This window comes from Notamacropus eugenii, chromosome 5 (assembly GCF_028372415.1).
Source record: "Notamacropus eugenii isolate mMacEug1 chromosome 5, mMacEug1.pri_v2, whole genome shotgun sequence".
Lineage (NCBI taxonomy): Eukaryota > Metazoa > Chordata > Mammalia > Diprotodontia > Macropodidae > Notamacropus > Notamacropus eugenii.
In genome coordinates, this window is record NC_092876.1 from 368,328,647 (window position 1) to 368,350,652 (window position 22,006).

Below are 22,006 nucleotides of genomic sequence, written 5' to 3' on the forward strand. Positions count from 1 at the left end.
TTCTGCTGGACCTTCTACCTGATTGTTCTGTCACATTTGGATTGGGCATTCCATGTCTCTGTAGCTCCTTGCTTTTTTTTTTTTTCTGATTCTTTTGTCTCTGCTATTATTCCCTCTTCCTTCACTAGCTGTGCTCAACTGGGCCTCTGCTGAGGTGCTTACCTCTCCCCTAGGAAGCCCCCCCCTCCAGAAAATCTATCACAAATGCAAGGTAATCTGTGGGTCTGCATCTAGCCATAACCATGTTCATTTTTACTAGCCAGCAAGAGGACACAATTCATTCAACTAAAAAAAAATCTTTTTTTAGACTAGAGACCAGAGAGAGCTATTTTAGTGGGAAAGGCAGGTCTAGTCACAAGAGTAAAAAAAGATACTCAGCACTTTTTCTATCCATAATGAGAGCAAGATCAACCAATTCCCAGAGTTTTAGCTGCTCATCATCTTTCTAGAAATCCGTCACTTCCCAGAATCTTAGTCTCTACGACCTAAACTCTTTTGGAACCCACACCACATAGCTAATTAAACCTTCAGGAATTTAAGCTGCCTTTTAACCAGGTCGTGATAGAATAACCATATTTCCTTTTATAACAATTATCAATGGCTTCTTTAGGGCATAAATCTAATAATGGAGTCTCTAGTTCAAAGGAGTTACAGGGACTTTCTAATCATAAGTCAGATAAAGACTTGGGACAATTATGTGGATTCTGCTAACCTCAGAGAGTAGGTTAAAAGGCAGTGAATAGAGCACTGGACTTAAAATCAGGAAGACTCATCTTCCTAAGTTCAAATCTGGCCTCAGACACTTACTAGCTGTGTGATCCTGGGCAAGTCACTTAACCTTGTTTGTCTCAGTTCTTCATCTGAAAAATGAGCTGAAGAAGAAAATGCAAACCACCCCAGCATCTCTGCCAAGAAAATTCCAAATGGGGACATGAAGACCTGGACATGACTAAACAACAACAGAGTGGCCTTGCTGGGTCAAAGGACATATTAAAGTTTAGTAGCTTTCCTATTACTTTCCAGAATGACTGGATAAGTTCACAACTCCATCAACAATGCATTAATGTAGCTATTTTCCCTTAGCCCCTCTGGCCTTTGTCATTTTATACTTTTTTTGCCAACTTTGCAAATATGATTAATGGGGATAAGGTGGTATCTCAGGGTCGTTTTAATCAGCATTTGCAACTGTTGATTTAGAACATTTTTCATATGGCTTTTTATGGCCTAGATTTCATCCTCTGAAACCGCTTATTTTTATCCTTTGATTATTTATCAATTTGGGAATAGGTCTTATTCTTATAAATTTCAATTAGTTTCCTATATATCTTGGAAATGAGACCTTTATCAGAGAAATTTACTGCAAATATTGTGTTTCCCAGTTTCTTGATTCTCTTCTAATTTGAACTGCACTGGCTTTGTTAGTCAATTGATTTAAATGAATTATGTGTTTAAATGTACAAAACAAGAGAAACAATTATATAATAGCTGAAAGAATTGATGAAAATACCCACCGCAATCTGGTATTACCTCTGCCTCATATAGAATTTGGAAGCTACTTGGTATAATGACCAAATGGCCTCATACCTTGAGAAAACCCTGCCTTTGGGGGGGAAAGTACATTGGTAGTAGAAGGGAGGTTTTTAAAAATATTGAAACATAAGGGTTTGTTTTCTTGTTTGTTTTTAATGTTTAGTACTTCTTTTGTACATAGGAATAAAATATACATGTAATACCTTATCTATATCATACACTTAGCACTTTTTTACTGCCCTCTTTTGGGGGAAACCCAAGACATCAACCATAACTCTAAGCTATAACTAAACTTGTTTCCAGGATGCTGGGATGGGGTTTTAGAGAGTCAAAGAATGTGAGAATAGGCAACCTAAATTCTCTTTTTAGAGGCCATACTCCCTAGGACTGTATCCAGTTAGATCACATGTCCAGAGCAGAGGGCCAGCCCCCTTAGTGGACAAGAGAGGTACAGTGCCCTGACTGCTGTAGGCCCAGCAGCAACTCCTCAATGTTAAAGATTAGTACTTTTTTTTATTTGTTTTTTAAGTAAACAACTAAGGTTTCCTGGTAAAACTTTCCTTTTAAAATACTGGAGGCTTGTGCTCTGATTTCAGGGGCAGCAGGAGAGTAATAGAAACATGCATCCACTCCAAGGTCTAGGTCTACGTGAAGAGGAGGTATACTTCTAGTGGAAAAAAAGCCAACAGGAATTGGAGCTCTGTGTATGAAACCATATAATGCATACTTGTGATATTTTCAGATGATAAAGCTGAAGAGAATAACTAACATACTGGATGATAGACCTGGGATCTAAAAAATCAATAGGCTAGAAAACTGGGGAAACCTAAAAAAGATGCAATTTAATAGGGATAAATGTGAAGTTCTACACTTGGATTAAAAAAAATCAACTTCACAAGTACTGGATGAATGTTAGTTGGTTAGGGAGCAATTCTTACAAAAAATATCTTGAGTTTTAAGTGGACTACAAGCTCACTGTGAGAGGCCTAATGGTATTCCCAGGCCATGTTGAAAAATAATATCCAGACCTGGTTAGGAATTGGGGAAGGTGTACTGCCTCAGTTCCCAATTCTGAAGTTTCACTTTCCCCCTTTATTACACTGCTAGAAATCTAGTTCAGTTGGTCCTTCCTCATTCCTTCTTTTTTTAAGAAGGCATTTTTATTTCCTAAAGTTACTGTAGAAACTTACACTTTTGCCAAGCTAATTTGAGTAGAGGTGAAAGTACAGGGGAATTAGTACAGGAGAAAGAAATATCAGCATGGTCAGAAAACACATTGAGAAATGATCAACCTGATTATTTTCTGATGTCTTGCAAGATGAATTATATATACAATATGGCTCAATTTTTTCCAAATCTGAAAAAAAATTGGTCTTTATGAAAAAAAATAATATCCAGAACCAGGGAGATGTCATTTATACTCCTCTCTGCCCTAGGTGTTCTGTTCAGTTCTTCAAACCACACTTTAAGAAGGATATAGAGAAGTTGGAGCATTCAAAAATTGGACAATCAGGATTATGAAATTAGAAACCATGCCATATAAAGATTGCTTGAAGTAACTGGGAACATTTAGCCTAGAGAAAAGAAGACTTAGAAGGAACATGACATGACAGGAGTTTGAGCATTTGAAGGACTATCACTTCTCTTTGGTCTCAAACAGAACCAGGTGTAATGAGTGAAAGTTATGGAGTCAGATTTAGGCTACATATAAGGAAAAACTTCCAAGTAAGTAGAGTTATCCAAAAGTGAAATGGGCTGCTTCAGAAAGTAAAGGCTTTCCTTCATTGGAGGATGACCACCACATCAGGACTTGTAGAGGACTGAGTGTGAGGTGGACTCAATGGCCTCATAAGTCCTTTTGGACACTTGGATGCTTGATTCCAGGTGACTGCTAGAAAGGAGGTTGAGGTAGAGAGAGGAGGGCTGATGGAAGAGAAGTGGGAATCCACGGATTCAGCAGGTTTGTGGTAATCACAAATTCCTAGACCCAAATTCTATTCGTAAAACACAATTTTAAACATTTATTTATAAATGCCTTACCTGCTGGAAATGCTACCTAGGAAAGAGCACTAGCCTGTTAGAAAACTGAAATCAAATTTCAGGACTGGTATTTCCTGCATTATCATAGAATCTGAAGAGTTGGATGGGGATTGAGATGGGAAGGGCCACTTTGTCCAAATCATACACGTAAAAGGTCCCCTCTACAAGATGCTCACCAAGTGATCTTTCAGCCTTTCCCTGAAGACCACCAGGGAGGAGGAAGCCCACTAATTCCTGAAGAAGTCCATTACACTTTTAGGTCATTGCAAAGAAGTTTTCTTTATCTCATGTTTTAAATTTAACTCTTTATAACTCACTGCTCCTAAATCTGCCCTCCAAGGCCAAACAAAACTCATCTAATCCTCTTTCCATGTGACAGCCCTTTAAATAACAAAGATAGTGATCATGTCTGCAGTGTTATATTCTTTCTCCTTCAGGATGATCCTGATTTTTTAAACTGATATTTCGCCATCCTAGTCACACTCCTCTAGATTGTTCCCAGCTTACCAATGCCCTTCCCTAAAATGTGACATCTAAAGCTGTACATAATACTTCAAATGTAGTCTGATCAAGACAGTATACAGGACAATATAAAATATACATCACAATATACCACTTTCTGCATCCTGAAAACTAGACCCCTCTTCATGTAACTTCAGATTAAATTCGTGTTTTTGGTTACCACATTCCACTCTTCGCAGACATCAATCAGACCCCTCAGTAACTAAGTTTCTTAACCTGTAAAATGATTAAGTAATTACCCTTCTCTCCTAAAGGATTGTCAGGAAAAATTTTTAAACAATAAGACATATCTGAGAGTGCTTTGAATTCTTCATAAAAAGGTCAGAATGTGGAATAAAATTGTATTATATATAACATATGTAAAATTTATCAATACATGTAGTTATTTCTAGGAATAGTACTAAAGGACCTGTATCCTTTCCTTCTACAAATACACATAATTATTCTTGTCATTTCCCATGCACTTTTCAGTTGCTTGAAAAAAGTGTCAAACATCAATTTACCCGACTACTTCCCAGTTAACAATGATCTCTATCACTATACTGAAGCACACAATACAATATTACATATGCAATTTGTTTTGTATAATGTATAAATCCTTTGGGGTAGTAAATGGATAGAGCACCAGGCATGGACTCAGGAAGATTCATCTTCATAAGTTCAAATCCAGCCTCAGCCATTTATTAGCTGCGTGACCTTGGGCAAGTCACTTAACCCTGTTTGCTTCAGCTTACTAATCTATGAAATAAGCTGGAGAAGGAAATGGCAAACCACTCCAGTATCTTTGCCAAGAAAACCCCAAAACAGGTCAAGAAGGGTTGGATATAATTGAAACAACACAACAACATATATCCTTTAATCATTAGAAGCATGAATAAGCACAATTATTATAGCAGTTTAAAAAAATAGATTAAGTCTAAAGCAAAGATACAAATAATTTATTTAAAATTAGAACCTCAAAAATACAAACTAAACATTTAAGCACAATTTTAAAAGTTAGCAGTCATTTAAAAAAAAGGCACACTGTAATCACTTTAACCATATACTTTTTCTATAGGTCCTAGAAGGGAAAAAAACTAAAAATAAACCACAAATGAATTTTTAAAACTCCATTATCTACATAAAACATGACTTCTCCTTCCTAAAAAACACAGAAAGGCAACTGTAAAATGAACAAACCCACCACAGCATGATTTCCCCATGTACTGTAATGAATGGAGTCAACTGGATTCAGAATGGTATACAAGGTCAAAAAAACACCTCATTTTTGGAAAAATACAATTAAGTACAAGGATACTCTCCAAGGCTGTTTTTTACTATTTTTTCTGTCATTTACTTTATTTATAAAATATTAATATGGCACAATAGGTTCTATCTTGGAAAGCAAACTCAGAAAACCTTTAAAGTGTTTTTTGACTAAATTTTCTGTTTAAATCCATGGCAAAATAGTCATAAACTTTACCTAGAAGTGACTATGAGGAAGGACCACATTATAGCAAATTTACTTCAACTAGGTATATAATCAGCAAAATAAACAACTGCCATACTAAATAAGCAAACCATCTTTCCACCTGGTTTATGAACAGGTAACTAACCTTTTTCATGCTGTATCTATTTCCTAGGAATATCTTCTCCTATATTTTTATACTGTATTCATTTCAATTTTTGATAGTACTGCTTCTGTCCTTTTTGCCTATCGTGCTGAAAGTACTATGGTATTTAATGTACTGTAAATACAACTATACAAATCATCAGAATGGACCACCAGGAATTAGACAATTAAGCTCAATTCCCAAAAAATACTAACAAAAGTGGGAATAAGAGAGAATTAAGTAGGCACACAGAAACACACCACTACAGAGGGTTTTTTGTTATTTTAACAAAAATACCATCCCTCCCCACAAACCCCTTTAAAATACTACAATTCTCAAGATCTACATTATTAGATCAAAAAAAGTTATCTGCACACTCACAAGAATAGCTTTGTCATCAATCATTTATATTTCTACCTGTAGCATGCATGAGGCTTTTTATAATTAAATATACAAATAACTTACATATTTGTTGACTAGCCTGACAAGTGCTTTCTGTAACAATTAGGATGGCTTGTACTTTCACACCCCGCTGGCTCAGTAAACCTTGAAATCTGAAGTGATCAAATTCAAAGATTCACTAGATCTTTATTCTGATTAACAACATGTCACTTTTTATTATCAGATGTTCTCTGATTAAGGTACAATTATATCTCATCATGGTATCAAGACGACCTTGGGTTCTCAAAATCTAAGCCGTAACTGTAACAGGCCTTTCACCAAGTTGGAAAAGTTTCTAGTACAGGCCCAGCAATGTACATTAACTAAGGACTAAAACAGCCAAGTTCAAAGAGCTGACCATCAAAGGATAAATTTTTTGGCCCCAGCAACTTATGAAATTGTTTTTAACTAAGAATGTGGAAAGATCTCAGTTGGCAGGAGTACCTATTCATATTGAAGAAATTACAGATCCTTGATGTATAGACGAAGGGATCCTTTGCTAAACTTTTACATAGTTTCCATTTTTTTTTATAACACATAATTAATACAACTATGTATCTTAGAAAAGAATCACAGTTATTTTGTTGTTTCTTATTTTTTAATGATTGTTCTACCTTCGATGGCAAAACTCTGTTTTCCTTTCAAAGACAGAAAAAATAAACAGGGTAACTCTGTCTACTCACTGCTGTAAAGTACAAAATTTTTTATATCAAAATCTCAACAAGTTCAGTTTTTGTAATTGTTTCTAATGGACATATACTAAATCTGTATAATTCTACAGACTGGAAAAAGTTTTAAGTGAAGTAATATTGTTGAATTGCCTTAACTAACCTTTAACTAAGACACTTTAAAACAAGGCCAATATACTCAAATAACTAGCTCCCATACCCATCCTTTTCGCCAACTACCAAATCTTGTTAAACTAACACTAGTCTCTTATATCAATCTGCTATTACACACTGTGACTTTGAAACCAAAAATTTTATAAAAATTAGTTTTTAACTATTTTAAACCCCTCAGGATATATTAAGCCTGGTCCACACATTTCGTACATTCTAACTTTAAACAACTTTTAATCTCAACTACTTGCAAGATAAACTGTAAAGGTCCAAAAGAAAAGGAAGGGACATCTTAATATTCTTGTACTTCAAAACTTTAGTAAAGGTAAAAGAGAAATGAAAATATTAGTTGATGGGGTATTTTGCTAAATCTTTGTGAAATTAAGTTCTTTTGAAGGTTACTTATGAGTAATGAAATTCACATAGCAAAAGAAAGAAAATACTGTGGATAAATGTTAGTACACGAATGAGCTTAGCAAAAGAAAAAGAAAAGGTGTGAGCAAGCTAATGTCTGATTAGGTAATACTGAACTAGGAAATTTTAGCAGCTTTTCTGGAAAATTTTAATGTTATGAGAAGTAGAACTCTGGTACTAGGGCAACACAGGACAGTTTTTCTGTCTAACTCCTGGAATGAAATTAGGCAATTAATTGTGAAAAATAGGGTGCATTTAAGAAGAAATCTAAAATGATCCATAAAAAACAATTAGCATAATCCAAAGACTGAAAAATCCTTCAATTATTATTTAACAAGCTACCAATAAGACATGTTATCAGTAGAGGGGGTAAAAAAAACTATACAATAAGTCCACTTAATGACTACAAACATAACACTACTGTGTTCACTCTAGGATTAGATAGCCAAAGAAAGCAGATGGAAATTTTCCTGAGCAAAATATTCTGGAATTATGAGAGTCCTTAACCTGAGTGCTACCTATTCATGAACACAGAAAAAATAATTCCCAGCATAAATATTACCAACGTTAACCGTATTTATTCTGGAAGGTTTCAGTGTTTATTTTATATAATTCTAGAGAATGGATTCCCAGTGAGTTCCAGGGAATGACAAATAGGTCTTCAACTTCTAACTTAAATCTCAGATTATTTGAATGTTCTAAATTGTGGTAATCCTCGGAATCTGATTAGAAATTATAATCTCTAGCACAGTTTAGTACTCTCTTGCTCCTGAAATTACTTTTTATAGTTTGTATTAGTTTACGTGTGTTACATAAAATTTCCCAAAAGAATGTAAACTTGAGAGTGAGAGTGGGAATTGTTTCATTTTTGGTTTTGTACCACTAGGGCCTTACACACATTAGTAGAGGCTTTAAAAATGTTTGTTAAATAGAACTGAATCACAACTCTAACATTCCATAGATACCATGATTCTATATGCTTGTGGTTAAAAGATATTGGAACATTTTTTGATGACTTCCCAACAATTAAAACATTTCCCCAAGGTTAGATTATGCATGTTTTGATTTATAGATCTACTTTTGATGACTTCAAAACAAAATACTTTCTTTGTACATTTGGGGAATTCTTTAACCAAATGAAGGGCAAAAGAGATGGTTTCCCACCACCACTAATTTCTACCCAAAATGTAGGACTTTTTAAATGCTGTGAGAAATATTCCTCTAAAAACAAAGATGGGGGAGAAGAGGGCAGCTCAAGTTCTTCAATCAGTATTTATCTTCAAGTCTGTACATGCTTTAGCTAAGAGCAAAATTAAAAAGGTGACAGTGTATGGGTCATCTATTGACATCCATTGCCAAATCTAAGTACTAATTCCTCCCCCATCCCCCAGAAAAGGGGGGAGAATATTTCCTACCTAAATAGAGATGAAGCAGTATGGCAAAATGGTAAAAAAGGAAATATTTGGAGTCAGAATACCTAGGCTCGGATCCCAGTTCTCATATTTAGTAGCTATGTGACCCTTGGTAAATCATTTAAAAAAAAAACAGATTCCACAAAAAAAGTTTATCTGTAAAGTGAATATAATTTGAAAGACATCAGAATTCTGATAAATGCAGGGATCAGTTGCAACTTCAGAAGACTAAGTGTGAAGAGTGCTTCAAGCTTCTCGGAGAAGAGCAGGCCATGGGTGCAGAACAAAGCATGTTCTTAGGTATGGCTAATGTGTTGATTTGGCTGTACTTATTTGTTACAGGAACGAGTTGTGCTAGGGAGTAAGGGAGCAAGAATGAAGTGACAGTGATATTAATCAAGTATTTACAAACAAAACAAAATAAAATGGCTTTAATAATATTTTTGCTATCTCCAAAATCCAAACAGCATTTACTAACTCCCTAGTATGTACATGCAAGGCACTATGCTGGGGATAAAAAAACAAAATCAAAAAATGGGGTTAATGTGAGCAAAGTGTGTTGTAAAGGGACATAGAAATAGGAACTCTTATTTAAAATACTGAAAAAGGTACACAATTGGGAAACATGTCAACAGTGCTTAAAAATAAAAATAAACCTCATTCCAGTATGCTTTTAAATCAAAGAGTAAGAACACATTCAGTGGTATTACTAACAAATGGAATTATCTTTGTGCTTGCTTTCTCCCATTTGAGAGAAGGGTTTCTATTATTGCTTCCTTTAAGTAAGACAAGTTACAGAGTTGGATAAAACACTTCACTGTTGAAGATCCTGTTCTTTTAAAGATCCTGTTCTTTAGTATCTTTTTGATATTCATTAAAGTTCTGTTTCTTAAGGCAATTAATCATCTTTATTGAAAAATTTCTGTGGATTTATTGTGTCCTATTGGATATGCTTGCAAAGTTTTTTCCCTGCCTCAAAAGGAGAAAAAAACAAAGCAAGGCTGGAACCTTCTTGCTGCTTCAGAAGGCAAAGCAGCTAGCTTTTGTTCCCCTCTCAACAGTTCACTGTCCTGTACATAACTGGTTCATTGCATTAGATTTCTTTTTATATAGAATGTATTATATAATTATTTTCTACATTAACAAAAAAGAACAGAAGTAATGCAATAACCATTTAGATAAAATTTCCTAAATTTGAAGATGCTTTAGTTTAATTCTCTTTGGAGGAAGCTATAATCTTAGTACATTTCACAGAAGAAAAAGCTATTCTGATATAATTCAATTATTAAGACATAAAGTGCATATAGCTTTCAATATAAATATTACTCTGCATCATATAGCTAAGTATTTGAACATACTAGAGTAGCAAACTGCTGTCAGAAATGAAGCCCCAGTATGACATCTGAAAAATGGGAAACAAGAGATGAGAATATAAATTCTATATAAATTATGAAGATTTTTTTTTTAAACATATCTGAAAGAAAATATAAGGACAAGCGAAATTAGGAAGAATTAAATTACTCAGTTTTCCATGGCACCAGAAACACTACACAGCAATACCAACAGGCAGCACCTGAAATGCAGAGTCACATTCTGATTGATGACCTTGAACTTCTGCGTTTGATTTACAAGTGTCTGGTGTCTGAGTGGTGTCATCTTGCAAAGGGGCAGCGTTGTTATCAGCTACATTAGCGACAGCAGCTGAGTCAGACAAGGAACATGAACTTGGAGCTGAAGGAGTTTGAAGACTACCATCTTCTATGCCATCCTCAAGACTGGTCCTCTCATCAGCATCTTCTAGCTGCCGAACTGAAGTTAAATACTGCTCGAGAAGACTGTTATCTTGTTCATTATTAGAGCTATCTTTATTCCATTCATTATGCCCTTCACTGGCATTCCCTGTATCTGGATCTTTGAAATATCTAACTGTTTCCAAGGAATTCCCCATTAAAGAAATATCACTCCCTCCCATGGAACTCTTTTCAGAATCAAATGAATACTGCAAGTGAACTTGTTCTGCAAGGGAGGAGTGAAAGCCAGAGTCTGGGAATTCAGGTAAGACTTTCTCCTGGGGAGCCTCAACATCTGAAATAAACCAGTCAGAAGCACTGGCTGAAGAGGGCTCCTGACTTGAGATAAATAATGGAGAAGACTGGGAGGACAACAGGGTGCTGGATACGGGAGCACTAGATTGCCAGGCAGAACTGAGGTGCTGGTTCACTGTCTGTTGCCAATCTTGTAGGGATCTCACCTGCAAACCACAGAATGAAGTCTCATTATGGAGTAACAGGCTCATAATTATGCAGTGGACTTTAAAACACAAACATAAATTTATCAGTACGGCATGCACTTCTTAAGTTATTTTTCCAGTTGTTATAAAGCAACAGTATCAATGTCCAGTTAGCCCAGTTACTGATGAAATCCAAGTAGTGAGCAGGGCCTTGTCTGCCATGTTTAATGACTACAGAATATACTCCAACTTTTGGCCACAGAATGAACACCTTGGTCCCAAAGCAAATTGGGTGAGGAAACAAGGATGAACCAAGTGGAAAAATAATTCAAAGGAACAGTGAGTCACTAGTATTATCTTTCTACGTGAAACACAGGATACACCTTTTACAAGTGAGAGACAAAGCTATTAAATATGACAGATTAAATCCAGCAAATGTGAAAGCAGAAAATACTATATGATATATACAACTATAACCATGATTTGGACCTGCAGACAGACAGAAGAGTTTCCTAAATGTTAATCAATGACAGAGTAAATGTATTCTCTGAAAATACCTCAGTAACTTCTGGTTCATGGCTACTAGAGTCAAATCATATGAAGATTCTAAAAAGCCTATATGTCAAATTCCTGCTACAAATAACATCACAAAAAGATTCCAAATATCGGATGATTAACCAGAAATCATCAAGCAGTATCTGACACAGTAAAATTTCAGAATAGAAAATAATTCAGATGGCCCCTTATAAATAAAAGTCAACCTGAATTCACTTGACAAAGCAGCTTATGCTATATTTCTCAGGACATACAATCATGTAGTTATACACTTTTTAAAAAACTCAACTCATGGTCAAATGTAAGTTAAATAGTATCCCACAAAGTAGCTAGATACTCCATACAAAACAACCTTAAATTCAGTTGTTGCTATTTGTTAGAAGAAATAATAGGAGTTTTCCTTATAAGTATATTCTACCTATCAGTCAGTCCCTCACTCAGCAAACATTTATCAAGTGCCTATTATGTCCCAAGCAATTACTGCCCTAGCCAATGTCATTTTAATATTCATTGATCCAATAGGCAAAAATATCTGCTACAAACATAACACCAGTTATGGTACAAAATTCAAATAAAGTACTTCATAAAATTTACAGTCTAGGAGAGTGACAAGACACAAACATGAATTATGATACTATACAAGATTACATGGTAAGTGATTGGAAAGATATAAAACAAAGTACCAGGGCAGGGTCATTAGAGACAAGGGAGAGAGGAAGCCAGTAGCTGTGATGGTGGTTCAAAAGGCTTCAATGGAGAAGCCAGTATTAACTTAAATTGAACTTAAAAGGTCAAACTTAAACAGATGAATGGCAATTAGTGTAAGCAAAAGCCAAAAACAGAAAAGTGTTCAGAGGATAGAAAGGAAAGGTTTTTTTGCCCAGAGCACAGTATAGAAGAGATAAGAGCAATATGAGACAGAAACAGGTTGGATGGTACCCCACTTGGAGTGTCTTGAGTGCAAGGCAGAAAAAGTCTGAAGATGTGGGCCTGAAGTCTGAAATAAAAGTCATTAATAAATTGTAATCAAACCTTGTCCCTGTAATGCTCTTCTGCCTAAAAGCATGTTTTCATAGAAATTCTATTAGTCATTTCCCTTCTCCTCTGAATTTTATCTTCATTTCCTTGAATTACTCAGAAAACAAAAATTTTTTCATCCAAAATAAAACTTAAAATGTCACCCATTCAATCTGCTACTCCCGCATAGGAAAATAAATGGCAATTAACACACTTGCTATCCTTAATCTTTGCAAAGGGTAGTTAGGGTGCCAGGGTGGGCAGATTTACTCCTTTTCCCAGAAATGAATCTTTTGTTTACACAGAGTTAAATCAATGGAAGGGTGTTTACCTGGTTCCAAAGGAATCTGACAGCTTCTTCTTGCACAAGCTTTTGAATATGCTCTTCATCTCTTTCTTTTTTCAATCTATAATTAAAAATGTTACCAACAGAAGGTAGAACTATGAATTTCTGATTAGCACAGTCAATGCATACAGTTTCAAGAGATTAATTTTCTAATGGCCCAATAATGATCTTCCTACTTCTGTATCTCATCTTAAATGAAAACCTTAAGTGGAAGTAAAATAGCCATGTGAACGCCTAATAAATATGAATTAATATCACAATCAACAAATAAAGATCTTACTTCTACACAGCACTCACTCTGTAGAACGGCAACACAGTCACAGTAACAGTAACAACCAGAATGGCATGCATAAAACAAAATACCACATAATTTTAGCTAGGCTTGTGAGAAATTGATTATAAAGTAGTAATTCAGTATTATTCTGTCCCAACTAATGGATGCTGAAGAATTATAGATATAGATACAGATACAGTTTTAAATTTAACCTCTTTAAAGTTAATGAAAAGTAGACTGTCATTCACACTAGGAAAGAATCAGGGGGATTGCTTTGTGGGAATTGACTGATATGTCAAAACAAAATGAATCCCTAACAGTTTTTTTTTAAGAGAATAAAGATAATGAAAGGTCACTTAACAGGTTTCCCAGTTCAGCATTAATAAAAATAAATAGGTTTATGTTAGAAACCATAACATACCCAATAATTTTAATCTCTCCTTTTATATTTATTTTGGTATAGTTCATCCATGACCCCAGGTGAGGGTAATATACTCGATGAATTCTTTAACTGCAAAGAAGTCAATGTATTTACATTTTAAGTAAGGCAGCCTTAATAAATATCATCATTATTCAACAAAAATCTATGAAATTTTAACTGTTTTGTCTGATAAAGTAAATAGATCATGTGAGCTATGAAACTTAAGAAGGAGCTCTGCAAACTTTAAGAGTCTACTAAACCAATCCAACCAATAATCATATTTATTTTCCGAAAAATAATAGCATCTTCTGGCTTCCTGCTGTTTCTGGGCTATCAATAAGCCTTATGCTATTTACTGATTTTATTTCCATCTCTTCAGAATCTGAGAAAACACAAGTTCCTTGAGTACGAGAACAATTTCATTTCAGTTACTCTGTTCACAGTACTTGCCAAGTGTCTGGCACATAGTAGGTGCTTAATAAACGTTTGGTGAATGACTGACTCTGACCCTGTTGAGAGTCTTTTCTTGCTCGTACAGTTCTTTTGCATGTCCAGAAACAAATACTTTAATTTCCAAGGATATGCAATTTCACTTGTGTGAAATTTCACTCTCTCTTGCCACACATCACAAGCCCTACTACTACGCCTTAGTAATAGGCCTTCATGAGTTGCTCTTGCTGGGAAATTTATCACCCTGTAGCCAAACTGGTAATTAACTTGTCTAGACTTATGCAGGCTAGCTTCATTCAACAGACACACAGTCTGGGGCTGGCCCACATTCAAAGCCTTTCCAGCACAACATACAACACGACAAAACATACATTCCAGTGACATAGCCCTCAGGGGCCCAGGTTGTCTCCATACCATAAAGAGGCATCAGTGGAAGACCTAAGTGTAGATTTCCAAAAAGGAAATCCTGCTGTGTACAGTAAGTTTAACCCACATCCCAGATACAGAGTGATAATTCAATCTTCCAAGACAAACTAAGACCTCTATTCACAAACCAGGTGCCACCAGAAACAGAACTTCGGACCCACCTCCTCATTTCATCCGTTAAGCAAACAATGTGCTCTTGCATCCTCCTCAGACGGATTTCATAGCGCACTTCTTTGGCTCGAGGATGGTAGTTCCTGATGTAAAATCCCCTCCAGCAGGCCTGGAGCTTGGTGGCTGCATCATTCATTCTTTGAAGTACGGTGGAATCTTTGTCCAAAGCAAAAGATCCCTCAGGGAAAAGCCTGTAGGGTACTTTTTCTGAAATGATTTGAGACAATGGGCCTTCATCAATAAGCTGGGCACTAGAAAGCCTGAAACCATCTGTCTCAGGAAAGGCTATGGAGGAATGATTAACACCATCTCTTGAGACATCACTTGCTGTGGCCATCTCAGGGAGGAGCAATATTCCATCTCTGTCACTGGTCTCTGGATTTCCTTCACCACTTGCTGGTTTAACAGAACTCTCTTTTGAAACCCACAAAGTCTTTTCTACTTCTTTGTCCACATCCTGTTTTTTCATTTCTTTCAGAGATTCAACCACAGTGCCATCATCTTCCAGCTCCAAGTTTATACCATGTAATCTCAGTTCAATAGTAGGAGATACTGGGGATAATCCTGAGGCAACAGGCATAAAAGTCGACTCTGAAGAGAGAAGACTACAGTTCAGCTTGTCTTCATCTGTCTGTATGTCTTCTAGGTGTAGGTCATTTCGAGAAAATCTCACAGTCTGTACTGAGGCTGCCAGGTTACTCTTAACAGCATATAAGTGATCCTCATGGGCACTTGCCCCAACCCAAGAATTTACTTGAATGACAGGTTCTAGAAGAAACAAAGATAGTTTCATTTGAATTACTAAGAATTTGAATTTTTACCTAAAATTCTGCATTAATATCAAGTATCTAAAAAAAAAAATAAGCAAACAAATAACAGTGATTCCCCACAATATTCCCTAAATTCCAAACCATGTTTTCTAAAAATCCAGTGACTACATAGTTCTTAATAAGAGCTATCAGACTTATATAAACAGGGTGCTATTTTCTTATTCCAAAATAATGATGCTATAAATAAAATTTTTAAATAATTTAAACCAAAAGAACAAAGAATTCTCAAAAGAATTGCAAAAAATAATCAACCATAAGTATAATCATTTGAAATCATCAATAGTAAAACAAAAATCAAAAGAACTCTGAGATTTTACCTTATATCCAGAAAATTAACAAAAATAACAAAAAAATAAGAATAGCGAAGAGTTGGAAGGATTGTAGAAAGTTGGCTACATTCATGGACTCTTGGAGAAGTGAAAAGTATGCAACAAATAAGCCTATCAAGAAAACCGGACTCCAACATTGGCCATGTCCATATATGTTTCACTCTGTAGTCTGAGTCCATTGTTTCTCTGTTAAGACATGCTTCAGCACTGGTCTTCTAGAATCATGGTCAATCATTGTATTAATCAGGACCCTTAAAGCTTTCAAATTTATTTGTTCAGTGTTGTTAATTGTATAAATTGTTCTATTTGTTCTGCTCACTTCAGTCCACATCAGTTCATATTTTCCCAGGATTCACTGAAATGATCCCTTTCATCATTTCTTATAGCACAACAGGACGTAATATCCATATATCATCATTTGTTCACTATTCTCCAAATGATGAGCACCCCCCTTAGTGTAATTTTTCCAACAATAACAGCAAAAAAAGAACTGTAATAAATATTTTTGTACACATGTGTCCTTCCCTGTCTTTGATCTCTTTGAGATATAGACCTAATAATGGTATGGCTGGGTTAAAGGCTATGTAGTTTAGTAACTTTTAGAACAGTTCCAAATTGTTCTCCAGAATGGCTAGACTAATTCAAAGCTCCATCAATAGTGCATTAATGTGCCTGTTCTCCTGCAGCTCCTCCAGAAAAATTGGTTAGTTTTGCTGAATTAGTATATTTCCCCTTACTTTCTTAAACTTTGTTACAAGGGACAGCTTGATGGGCAAAGGGAATGAGGATGGTTTTGGAAATCAAGGTGACATAAAAACAAAAGCTACCAACAAAATTTTAGAAGAATTCAGAAATAGATCTGTATTTTAGAAATTAATTTAGAAATTGATCTGTATTTTAAAACTAAAACCCTAATAAAAACCAAAACATATATATGGTATTCTGTGCACATATGTACACAGAACACACGCATGTTGCCACAGGTACCCTTCACAGGTACACACAGGAATCTTACCACTTTCCATAACTATTGGGCTCCCTGGAGCTGGATCCAAGTGCTCAGGTGCAATGGCTACCTCTATTTCACTAGCAACTGAAGACAAAGATTCTTCATTTTGGCTTTGGCACATCAATTGCCTCTGGTGAAGCCTAGAAACATATCAATTTTAAATTATAGTTTACATCAGGTGGCAGTTCATTGTTTCTCATCAGGTAGCTTCCCAACACCACCTCCTTCCAAATTCCAAAGCCTTGTCTTGAAGAATTAAAAAAGAAAGGCTAGAAATAATTCTGCACATGGCACTTAGATACACAAAACCCTTTAAAGCTTTACCCAGCAATAACCTGATCTCTACATATAACTAAATGTTTTCTATTGTCTTCATAAGCAAGCACATTTGGAAATATTAATTGGGTAAACAATACTCTAAGTACATACCAATATATACATGCATACACACTGTACATCTACAAATATGTATGGAGTATGCCTTCACTCTCTGTCTACCTAGACCTCTTCCCCCTCAACAATGAAAGGCAATGGAGCCCTAAGTTTTATGGCTGGCAACATAGTATGGTGTCTCTGCTTCTGTATCCCCAACAGCAACAAGGAGTTTTGAATGCTCAGTAATAGAAGGTGCAGCACTTACAGGCATCAATCAACAAGCCTTTATTAAACACTTATTACGTGTTAGACACTGTGCTAGGAACCTTTTAACCATATGCTGGAATTAGAACTAATAATGCCATACTGCTGAGCCAAAACTGTTTTTCCTTTGGAATCCATCAGCTGCTCTATATTTGACATGCTCACCTTTGTTTGCTCAGTATCTTCTCCAGTTTGGCATCCTCTGCAGTTTGAAGGCCCAGAGTAGAAGTAAGAGGACAAACAGTTGCCAGATACTGGACCAGCTGGATGTGCTGACCAGGTCGATATGATCTTCCCTTGCCTTGACTATAAAGCCATTCAGCTTTCAAACTAAAAAGAAAAAGAATAGTCTAGGATGGCATGGCCCAATAGAAAGCATTTTGCTATTGCTGATCTTCTCTTCAAGCCTCATCCTCATCTTATGATCTCAAGATATGCTTGCCCCAATGCAGCAGTACTGCAGAACAAGTAAAAGTCCAGAGCAGACCACAGAAAAAGCCTGAGGACAACTCTGGCTCTTGGAGTCTTTTGCTCATATACTTAATGCTAACTTCTTATAAAAGTAGTAATGATCTTTTCTTTGTTCACAAAATTCAGAGTCTTAAAAACTGGCCTCACTCTCCTTCCTAATCTACATTTGAAACCATATTTCTAATAGCTAAACACCTTTAACATTGATTGCAAATTTGGGGATATTTTTGTGATAACTATGCACCAAAACAAAGAAGGAGTGCTATCATTTTGACACAGAAATCTATTCTCATCCTGACAATTATTACAAAGATGTAAAAGCCCTCTGCAGCCTTAAAAATGCACAATTTATGTCCTCATCACCACCAATACACATACCACTGGCCCACTAGAGGCTCTGCCACAGACTATGGGGGAAAAGATAATTTTCCTAACTTCTTAACACTCCTGAAGTTCTGGTCTAGTTAACTGTCAAGATTAACATGAAAAAATTTTCTCTGTGTACATAAAATTGTGCAATTACAGAATCTAAGTGAATCATTTATGGACCTACAGTATCAGCATCATAATGAGGAAAACTGTTTTAAAATTCTAGGGAAGACTGGTTTACCTTCAGGAAACTGTGACTTCAAGCAAATCATTTAACCTCCTTGAGGTTAACCTCCTGTTTCTTCATCTGTAAAATAAGGGGGTTGGACAAGATATCTTCTCATGTCCCCTCCAGCTCTAGCTCTAGGACCCTAGGATATGCTAATGAGGCTGTAAATCATAGAATATTATCATCCACAAAGAATCAAAATGTGTATCACTAAGAGAACAGTGAAGGAGCACAAGATAGATATGATCAGGCTGCACTGCATAAAAAATACAAAGGTAAAAAGACAAATGTCAGTAAAGGATGCTGTCAAGGAAATGAATGCTCCAACAATAAGATGGGCTGACCATCAGATAACAGGAAAGATGATGGGATGTACATGCGCTCCAATGGCATCCTAGCAATGTGAGGAGAAAGTGAATGAGATGCTCAGAAGCACATGGGGCAGATATTCTGGGAGGACATGGAAAAGTATTGCACAAGATGGCCAAGCTCAGATAGTTTGTGATATGCATCACTGACACTGTATTAAGTGCTAAATACAAAAAGCAGATGAACCCTACTCTCAATGAGCAACATTTTAATAGAGGCAGACAAGAGATATAGGGGAATAATGGCTAGGGATGAGTGTTTTGGTTTGGAAAGTCACAGGGAGGATAAGTAGAACTAAAGGAGTAAAGGAACTGATGAGATCCCAGATCCACTTAAGAATATGAAGTATTTACCAATGTTCATGTCTTCTTTTCCTACTGCAAGCTCCCCAATGCAGGGATCGTGCCTTAGACAGGCGTCCTATAGTCTTAGAATGTGCACAGCAGTGCTCTCTACATACAGACTGCCTGACATAAATCAAATTTGTTTAGAGAGATAACTCACTGAGAGAACTACTGACACCATATGGATGGTGAGCATTTTTACAGAAACCTGTATGTTCTTGGCAATAACAATTAAACTGAGTGCAAACAAAAATCAAAAACTTATCCCCAGGCTCCTGAGATCTAAGGCTGATGTGTAAACCAGGAAAATGGTTTGAAGATTTTATTCATCTTACTACTTCTTTTACTCTCAGATTCAAGATTATGAATAGATGGCTTGCTTTAAAAGAAAAGAAAAAACCCCACTGATGGCCTTTCTATATAAAAAGAATCAAAACACTACTGCAATCACTGCAAAGTTTTGTACAGAATGTTTAAAGAGAATCCAAACCCAAAAGAAAATTATTTGCAAGTGCAGACACTTAGACTTTGTATAATTATGCTCTATTTTCCTTAAAGTCCCCTTTAACTTCTACTGGTTTAAGTGCTCTCCAAAATCCTTACCCATAAACTTTCAGGTAACATGGACATAAGAATGTTATTGACTCCCTGAGCAGAGGAAAAAAAGGGGCATTTCTAAAACAGACTTTATCACTCATGCACACTGAATATAACAAGATTAATTTAATAATGAAGTTCCCTCAAACACAAACTAAAAAATTACTAGAGCACCATCAACTGTTAAAAAAGGGAGAAACTGTCTTTCTAATTTAGGTAGTCCAAGACTTAAATGAGTCACTTACCTACTGACACTTATACTCTGGTTAAGCAATAAATTCATTCCACTCCCTGCCATCTACCAGTGTTGTCAGGCATATTTCAGAGAGAGAGAGAAGAACAGGGTAGAGAGGAATGGTTGTGGAAAGAGGAAGAGGAAGGGAAAGTAAGGAAGAGAGAAAAACCCCTTCCAGCTGCAGCTGTTCATCCTTCTAATTGGTCAAAGTAGCCAGTAATGAGGGAAAGTGGAGGGAAAAAGAAAAAAACAAAGAAAGAAAAGAGGGTCACTGAGACATCTTTTTCTCTTTTTTTAAACCAAGAGGGAACAGAAGGAAGGCTGGAAAGAAGGTTACACATACAGGACAGCTTTGATAGCCGTAAGCTGATATTATGACATATTTAAAAAGGAAAGCAAGCTATACCTAGGAGACATTTGCAGTTTCACATAGATGCAAATGCCTGTTCTATTTGGGGTTCATTAAGTTCAAAATAAAAATATAAATGAATTTTAAAATTGTTTTAAAGTAGAGGAAAAGACAAGCTACTGTTTCTTTTCCTTGCCCTTTTTTGGATAGAGGAGAGGTGTGTGTGTGTTCATTCTTTATTGCCAAAGAAGACCATGCCATCAGAGAAATGATGACATGACTTGCACTTGGCTTTGTTTTGAGTGAGGAAGGGCTGTGAAGGTCTCACTTCTCCTCCAGAGCCATCTGAATCCAGGGACCAGATATTCATCAGGATGACTAGAGATGACCCAGGATGAGGCAATTGAGGTTAAGTGACTTGCCCAAGGTCACACAGCTAATGAGTGTCAAGTGTCTGAGGTGAAATTTGAACTCAGGTCCTCCTGACTCCTGCAATGGTGCTCCATTCACTGCACCACCTAGCTGCCCCATGTGGGGGAAAGGAGGGGATTGTTAAAGGAGGAGAAAGAGGGAAAAAGCAAAAAAAAAAAGTGGAGCAAGAAGGTAACCCTATTCGATATCCTTTCCTCACTAACCCTCATTCAACTTCTCATTCCAGAACACTATTCCCCTCCACCAATTCCTCTTCCCCTAATCCTTTGGGACCCCTCTCCCTAACCTACTCCTGGTTTTATTTGAGCCCTTGATCTAGGCTTGGCGTTAGGGACATCCCTACTGCCAGCACAAAGTTTGTGGTGGATGAAGGGAAGGGAAGTCCTCAATTTCCACTGTCAGGGTAACAGGTTGGAACATTAAACGCATTTTCCCATAGAAACACATTTATATATGATGGTTAGGCTCAACAATATTGTACTTTAATTGCAATACAATTTACAAAGGCTTCTATGGAGTGTGCTAGGGAGATAATCACCAGCTGGGGTTTTGTAGAAGGGAGGAAGTGATAGAGGAAACATGCATGTTTTAAGCACCTATTGTCTGCCAGGCACTGCGCTAAGTGCTTTACAAATATTTTATTATTTGATCCTCCAAAAAGCCAGTGAGGTAGATGTTATTATCTCTATTTTGCAGTTAACCTCTGAAACACAGAGGTTAAGTAATAAAAGGCTAACATTCATATCATGCTTACTTTGGGGCAGGTACTTTGCTAAGAGCTTTACAATTATTATCTCATTAACCCTAGGAGGTAAATGCTATTATTACTCCCATTTTACAGTAGAAGAAATTAAGGCACACAGAGTTGCCCAGGGTCACACAACTAATGAGTGTTTGAGGGAATGAATTTTTTCTTTTTTGCTGATGTTAAAATGGATACCAATAAATACAGACTAAAAGTCACAAATGCTGTGCTCTACTTGCATGACATACAAATGTTACACTAAATATTCCCAGGTTTTATACTGTTTCTCTTTAGGACTACACCACAACGCTAATATCTTTTTTTACTATCAAATATACATTTTAATATCAAATACACATCAATTACACCAATGCCACCT

At 36.2% G+C, this 22,006-nt stretch overlaps 1 protein-coding gene across 3 annotated transcripts in view; it reads right to left on the reverse strand.

Moving 5' to 3' along the window:
• Positions 1-9,206: 9,206 nt before the first annotated feature.
• The window catches only part of CEP97 (centrosomal protein 97), a 29,944-nt gene continuing 17,144 nt past the window's right edge, over positions 9,207-22,006 (reverse strand). For all 3 annotated transcript variants that reach the window (XM_072614138.1, XM_072614139.1, XM_072614140.1), the window contains exons 7-11: positions 17,653-17,817; positions 16,855-16,988; positions 14,671-15,448; positions 12,924-12,999; positions 9,207-11,041 (exon numbers count right to left, since the gene is read on the reverse strand). In XM_072614138.1, coding sequence (XP_072470239.1) covers positions 10,337-11,041; positions 12,924-12,999; positions 14,671-15,448; positions 16,855-16,988; positions 17,653-17,817 — 1,858 coding nt within the window. In that variant the 3' untranslated portion in view covers positions 9,207-10,336. The remainder of the gene's footprint in view (positions 11,042-12,923; positions 13,000-14,670; positions 15,449-16,854; positions 16,989-17,652; positions 17,818-22,006) is intronic.